Raw genomic sequence first — 8,024 nt, 5'->3', positions numbered from 1 at the left:
TTTTTTTTTTTTTTTTTTTTTTTTTTTTTTTGCTGTACACTTGTTTATTCTTATTGCCCATAAAATGGTTGACAAGTACTTGCTTTCAAAAGAAAGAAGGCAATTCTGGGGACGATCCCCAGTAGCCCCACCCAGGACTCAAGAGGCCAAGGGCCACCCTTGCAAGAGGAGTGTGGAGGGGAGCCACTCAGTGCAGGCAGGGCGGCTCCACAGAGGCTGGGAACACCCTTCTCAGCCCAAAGCAGTCATCAGGGTCTGGGCTTGCTTCAGTTCTGCCAGGAGAACTTGGAACTTGTCTGCTGAGAGGGACATGGAAACGTGTTGGGCCAGGGAACCTGGAGCAGGCACAAGCTGTAGCTGCAGGTGTACCATGGGCTCCTCCACGGAATGTAGCAGGCTGGAGCTCAGGGTGTAGTCTACCCGCCAGCCCACGCTGGCCAGCCTGTTCACACGTAGGCTACAGGCCCGAAGGTGCTCCTGTAGGGGGCTCTGCTTCTCTTCATAACAGCGGCACAGGCTGGTGGCATGCTCTTTGGGCAGCCCCAGCTGCTGCAGCTCACTGGACAAGGAATCGCTGTCCACGCTATGCTTGGCTGCGCTGGAGAGGATGAAACTCAGCACTGCAACCGTGGCCTTCACATCTCCAGACTCGAACTTGGCATCAGCAGTAAGCTTCAGGATCTTCTCATAGTCAATCCCCTGTCCCAGAAGCTCCTTTAGCACCTGGCTACACAGTAGCCGCAGCTTCACAGAGGAAATTTTGGCCAGTGTGCTGATCTCTGCTAGGACCCAATCGGGACAGTCCAGATCGCCACAGAACCGGAACCTCATGATGTCAGGAGACCCAATCCAGGGCTTCTTCCGGCTTGACCCAGGTCAGCTCGCTTTTTTTCTTTTAAAGATTTATTATATCTAAGTACACTGCAGCTGTCTTCAGACACACTGGAAGGGGGCATCAGATCACATTACAGATGGTTGTGAGCCACCATGTGGCTGCTGGGAATTGAACTCAGGACCTTTGGAAGAGCAGTCAGTGCTCTTAACCACTGAGCCATCTCTCCAGCCCCCTGTTATAGATCTTTTAAGTTTGAAAATCACAAACATCTGTGCCAAGTTACAATTACATTTTTCCACCAATCAGGATTTGGGAATAGGGGCTTTCCTTATGTGGTTGATTATATCAACTGATACAGAATGTAGATTTTACAGTCTGACTAATCACGTTAATTTGTTCTTTCATGATTAGGAATATATATATGCTCCAAGAAGTAGGATTGCTATTTTTGGAGGGTTGGAAGGGTGGAGGAGGGTAGTAGGAAAAGGAACCAACAAAATAGTCCAGTGCTGGCTTCATAAATGTCAACTATCCATGTATTATGATTTCCCTCTCTATTTTGTTTGTACCTGCAAATTCATATGGACAAAAGTCCTATGAATTTTAAACAATAAGGTAACTCTTTTAGATTTCACAAACTCTTCAGTTACATGAAATAACTCCTCCAGGTGTAAAACTTCGTGCGTGTATATCAGTGCCTTTTCCGTTGCTGTAATAAAACATAATATCTAAGGCAACTTATAAAAGAGTTTAATTTGGTTTATGGTTCCAAAGGGATATGGGATCAATATGGAATTGGCATCACAACAAATGTTGTACATGGGAGTAAAGCAGGAAGCTCAGCGCTCACATCCTCATCCTGCAGCATGAAGCAGAGTGGGAACTAGAAATGGCGTGTGACTGTAAATGCTCAAGTCCACCCAAGTGACATATGTCCTCCAGCAGGGCAGCATTTCCTAAATCTTCCCAAGTGGTACTACCAACTGAGAAGGATTTATTTCTTTCACTTCAGTCTTACATCCTTGCTTTCTGTTACATGAACCAATTTATGCTAAAGAAAACTCTGCCTTTAGATGCCTCAACACCTGAGTTATAGGACAAATGCCTACACAAGAAGGGCATTTATGAGTAAAAATTATTTAACAATTTGTTTTAATTGTCAGTGTGCATGCGTGTACTGGTTCCCAAGAAGATGAGAACCTTGGATCTTCTTGTAGCAGGAATTACAGGATGTTGTCAAAAACCTGACCTCGGTCCTTGTACTGACTGGTTTTGTGTGTCAACATGACACAAGCTGGAGTTATCAGAGAGAAAGGAGCCTCCCTTGAGGAAATGCCTCCATGAGATCCAGCTGTAAGGCATTTTCTCAATTAGTGATCAAAGGGGAAGGACCCCTTGTGGGTGGTGCCATCCCTGGGCTGGTGGTCTTGGGTTCTAACCTCAGAATAATGCTGCTTTGCCTCTGAGCAGGCTGGCTTAGAGGAAGGCCACAGACGCTTCTATGCATGACTAGGAGGTTGTTTTAACTAGCCTTGGTTGCTGCCTGTCTCAGGGCTCTGACATCATCGTAGATAATTTCATTCTTTTTTTAAAAAACATTTTATTTATTTACCTCCCAGCCAAGCCCCACCCCCAAGTGAAGGGACAGGGCCGTCAACTCACAGTCAAAATTTCTGACCGATTCGGGGTTTTCTTTTAACCTTTTATTTTATATTTGGTGGTTTCCTATACATGACCATGCTCAGTACCTTCAGAGTCCAGAAGAGGGCATCAGATTTCCTGGAACAGGAGTTATAGCCAGTTGTTAGCCAACGGATGAGTGCTGGGGATAGAACCTGGATCCTCTGGATCAGCACTCAATGGCCTTAAACAGTGAGCCATTTCTCTAGGCTTGAGGTTCTGAACCCTCCCAATGCTGTAACCCTTTAATACAGTTCCTCGTGTTTTAGTGACCCCCGCCCCAAGCCATAATATTTTAGTGCTAATTTATAACTGTAATTTTCCTACTGTAATACATTGTAATGTAAATATCTGATATGCAGGATATCGATATGAGAACCCTGTAGAATGGTATATTTAACCACCATGACCACAGGTTGAGAATCACTGATCTAAGCTATCTAGTTTTCATTTCATTTTTAATTGAAACACAATTACACCACTTTCTTTCTTCTCACCACTCCTCCATCTTTTCCCAAGTTCCCTGAAGGGCCCTGCTTAACATTATAAACCCCATTTTGCTTTTAGACTCCATTTTTTGTTTAACCTACCCTTAGATTGAACTCAGCTACTGGAAAACCCCCAACTTGTTCCAGGAATTGAGACATCCTAGCAACAGCCGCTTCACCCCTAGTGACAATTAGCTCTTAGGCGGAAAGTACCTAAAGTTCCAGGCGTCTTAATTGTTCATACCAAGCTGAATCATCAGTAGCCAACAGAAATGCACCAAGCTGCAATTTTCAAATGTTAACCAATCATGTAACTGCCAAGTTGGAAAGCCCCTTACCCTGCTGTGATCGTAATAAAAAGGCAAGGCTTTACCAACTTGGGCCTTCCACACCCGTCCATTGCGTTGGAGAGTTGGAGGGTCTAAGCTTGAGCTTGAACAAAGACTCTTTGCTTTTGCATATGAGTTGGAGTCCTGGTGGTCACTGGTGGCCTGTGAGGACCTGTGGTCTAGGCATAACACCCTTCTCATGTCCTCTCCCTTATAAAATTTCTATATGCATTATATGAATAAGGGTGCAGAAATATGTGAATACATCATGGTGAGCAAAAAATTTTTTTTTGGTAATGTGTATGTAGTTTCAGGGTTAATCACCAAACCATGTATTAGGCATTCAGTTAGGAGTTCATCCCTGCCTGAGGCTAATTCTCCCACATTAAGGAAGTTCTACTCCTTAATGATGAATGAGTCTGATCCCCTAATGATCTAAGCTGCCTTGGACAGAAAACACAATCAGGAATAGAAAACAGAGGCCGGAAAAGTAGCTCAGCAGTTAAGAGCACTGAAAACTCTTCTATAGCATACAGGATCCATTCCAGCACAAATATTGTGGTTCAAACTACCCATAATTCCAGTTCCAGGGGATCTGACCCCCTCTTTGACTTCCCTCACCACTAGTTATGAACTAGATACGCAGACATACTTACAGGCAACACACACACACACACACACACACACACACACACACACACACTCAAAAACGAAAGAGAAGAACAAAGCTTAATAACAGAGGGAAATGAGCATTGGAGAAGGGAGAAAATACCTTTAGAAAGTCTTTCAGTTGTTAGCCACTGTTCTAATATTCCTCATTTTCAAGAACAAAAATTATCTCGCATGTAAGCATACACCATTAGTCCTGCCACCAAGGAGACAGAGGCAGGATGATCACTCTTGAGTTTGAGGCCAGACTAAGTAGTCAGTTCCACAGTAAGACCCATCTCAAAAACAAGCAGTAAAAGGTAAATATAATTTTAATTTGTGTGTTAGACTGAGTTCTGTTGCTATGCAGGGTCACCGTGATCACAGAAGCTTTTATTAATAAAAGCACTTAATTGAGGATTTCTTACAGTTTCAGAGGTTTAGTCCATTATCATGGCAGGGAGTGTGGCAGCTGTAGGCAGACATAATGCAAGAGAGTAGCTAGCTGAGTTCTGTATCCAGACCATAGGCAGGAGAGAGAGGAGAGAGAGGGAGAGAGAGAGAGAGAGAGAGAGAGAGAGAGAGAGAGAGAGAGAGAGAGAGAGAGAGACAGAGAGACAGAGAGAGAGAGAGACAGAGAGAGAGAGAGAGACAGAGAGAGAGACAGAGAGAGACAGAGAGAGAGACAGAGAGAGACAGAGACAGAGACAGAGAGACAGAGAGAGAGAGAGAGAAGTGAAACCTCAAAGTCAATCCCTGCTGAATTCTTTTTTTTTTTTTTTTTTTTTTTTTTTTTTTTTTTTTTTTGGTTTTTTTTTTTTCCGGAGCTGGGGACCGAACCCAGGGCCTTGCGCTTCGCTAGGCAAGCGCTCTACCCCTGAGCTAAATCCCCAACCCCCCCTGCTGAATTCTTAACTGGTGAGTTCAGTAACCTGAAATGGAAATGAAAAGGACTCTGACTACTTGTTCTTCAAGCAAGTGGCCCTGAATAGCTTAAGCCATCTTTATTTATACAGAATTTCAGAGCATTCAAACACATATAGAGTTTCAGATTTTCTTTAATCATTATTCAAGACTCTCAACAATTACTTATTAAAATTCATCTTAAGTTCCCCTTATTTTCTTGTAGTCGGTGATTAACCTTTTCCCGTATCTAAGCACAACTGTATTACAATCCAAATGATAATGTCGTACCTAAGCACAACTGCATATTGCAGGCCAAAGTGATTTAAGTGCTGTATTGCAAGGCAAATGATTATATCTAGTCAGGCACATCTAGTTGGTGCACAGGCTTCATACATACAGTTTCAAAGTAAAAAAAACGATTAGAATCCAAACAAACTTTTAATAAGACTATAACTGTCTTATTCAGAGTTTATATTCCTGCATCATGATCAAGAAGCAAGTTGGGAAGGAAAGGGTTTATTCAGCTTACACTTCCACATTGCTGTTCATCACCAAAGGAAGTCAGGACTGGAACTCACACAAGGCAGGAACTTGGAGGCAGGAGCTGATGCAGAGGCCATGGAGGGGTGCTGTTTGTTGGATTGCTTCCTCTGGCTTGCTCAACTTTCTCTCTTAGAGAACCCAAGACCACCAGCCCAGGGATGGCACCACCACAGTGGGCTGGACCCTCCCCCCTTTATCACTAACTGAGGAAATGCCTTGCAGCTGGGTCTCATGGAGGCATTTCCTCAAGGGAGGCTCCTTTCTCTGTGCTAACTCCAGCTTGTGTCAAGTTGACACACAGAACCAGCCAGTACAATAACCTTTGGATTTTATCACCTTCGAATTCAGTATGCTCACCATGTATTATAAGTTGTCTTTTATGCCACGATTTGTCTTTGTTTTACAATATGCTCCTGCCCTACACAACTTTTCTTTCATTTGACAAGAACTGACAGAAACTGACAATCAATACTTTTCCATTAACTTATACTGTTTCTTTTATGTAAGCCCTTACCCAAGGCAAAGATTAATCTATCCAATTCATATTTCCTTTAAGAGCACAACACATTTTACTTACTAACTTATCCTAAGAGTGAACTCTCCACTCTTGATCTTTAGGCCCTATCTCCTCTAAGTGAGTTTTGAACTTTCCCTCTCTGCAATGTATTGGCATGCTTACGTCCTCAGAAGAAATAGTTGACATTTCCAAGCCCCTTCCTTTTTCCTCATATATTCCTATCAATTTTGAGACCATCCAATAAGGGATCTTCTGTAAATGTGTTAGTCATGTCTTTACTTAACCTTTTGAATAAACAGATCAGAGCTCCATTTCCAAAGGAGATGCAGTTGTTCTGGTTATTGTTCCCACTGGTTCTTGTCAAATGGGAGAAAAATTTCAAGGGACCTTGCCTCAAGGAGGTCATTCACAGAACATCCATGAACCTTTCCCTGGAGAGACAATATGACTCCTACCAGGCCCCAGTGACATATATTCTCCAAGTCCACAGCTACTAATTCTTTCAAACAGTGCCACCACCTAAGCATTCAAGTATATGAGCCTATGGGGTCCATTCTTATTTAAACCACTGCATTCCATTCCCTAACCCCCAGAGACTTGCAGCCGTATCATAACACAAAAATGCTTTCAGTCCAATTCCATAAGTTCCCAAGGTCTATAACAGTCCCAACACCACTTTTGTCTGAAGTTCAAAGTCTCTTCTGACATTAAGGGCAATCTCTTATTTTATCAAATTATATCAAAATATAAAGGCAGATCTGTAGGCATTAATTTTTTTTCTTCTTTTTTTTTTCGGAGCTGATGACCGAACCCAGGGCCTTGCACTTACTAGGCAAGCGCTCTACCACTGAGCTAAATCCCCAACCCTGGCATTTTTTGTAGTCTATTTTAATAAACATTCAACCTCTCCTCTTGCCCACCACCCACCAGAGGTAGTGGAAGAGAAAAGTTATTAGGATATGGAGGAAGTGGACCTGTTTAGCAATAGTTCTTTGGGGGTGAGCTAGATCTTCTTTGTCAGCAGTTCAGTCCTGTAGCAAACACCAAATATGACTCAGCAGGTACAGACAAGTCCTTTAGGCAGGCAAACTCCACAGTTGAACCAGCAGCTACAGTCCTGAAGAAACTGCAAGGCTCTCCAACCAGCCCAAGGCAAGAGGATGGAAGTAGCTCCTGAAAGAACCTTATGAGCAGTTCTTTGGCAAGTTCCTCTCAGTGGTAGCATTACCACAAGTGGAGCTCAACAACGCTGTGTGAGGCAAACCACTATATGTGTGTCAATACATGTGTGTCATCAGCTAAGAATAGCAAGTCAGAGCAGACCAAACCAAGGACATTCACAGAACATCCATGCGCCTTTCCCTGGGAGGGAATGTTCCCTCTCCCTCTGTCTGTGCGGAAATATTTATACTCCTTCACCATGCATCCTTTCATGTGTCCACTCCAGCAAAACATCCTTTCACCTGTGTCTGTTCCAGAAAAACATTCTTACACGTGTTGACTTTAGCAAGACATCATTTCACCTGTGTGCCCTAGCAAACCATCATTTGACATAAATGACTTTCAGAAGAAATTAGAAGTTTCCACTTCACAGATCTCTTAGAATGATTTGTATAAATGTGTTGTAGTTTTCCTCTTATACTGGCTAGGTCCTAAATAATTGAGACTGGATATTATATTTATTTAACAATCTTTAGGGGCACAACAACTGAGCAGTATTACTCTATTTTAATCCTGTAAACTAACCTGGCTATCTCCCAGCTAAAATCTCCATAATACTTGCATTTTAGTACTGACTCTCTCTGCTCCAGGTATTTTCTCATGATATCTTCTGGACTCTCTCCCCATAATTAATCCCCACTTCCCCCACCCCGCTCTTACCTTCTCCCCTGGCTGGGAGGAAGTCCAGCCCTATACTCTCCACTACTCAGCCACTGGCTGATCAGCTAGCTTTATTGGGGAGCAATTTTTACATAACATTAAGATAGGCAATTCTTTAAATTTTATCTTGGGGGCTGGAGAGATGGCTCAGTGGTTAAGAGCACTGACTGCTCTTCCAGAGGTCCTGAGTTCAATTC

At 43.0% G+C, this 8,024-nt stretch overlaps 1 protein-coding gene across 1 annotated transcript; it reads right to left on the bottom strand.

The window, feature by feature from the left end:
• Positions 1-18: 18 nt before the first annotated feature.
• On the bottom strand, positions 19-875 carry LOC116909774 (COMM domain-containing protein 4). Its single transcript, XM_032913465.1, has one exon. The coding sequence runs from the start codon at positions 829-831 to the stop codon at positions 232-234; it is 600 nt and encodes a 199-aa protein (XP_032769356.1). The 5' UTR covers positions 832-875; the 3' UTR covers positions 19-231.
• Between the last annotated feature and the right edge of the window lie 7,149 nt (positions 876-8,024).

This window comes from Rattus rattus, chromosome 9 (genome assembly GCF_011064425.1).
Source record: "Rattus rattus isolate New Zealand chromosome 9, Rrattus_CSIRO_v1, whole genome shotgun sequence".
NCBI classification, from domain to species: domain Eukaryota; kingdom Metazoa; phylum Chordata; class Mammalia; order Rodentia; family Muridae; genus Rattus; species Rattus rattus.
This window is presented reverse-complemented; position numbering and strand designations above follow the sequence as displayed.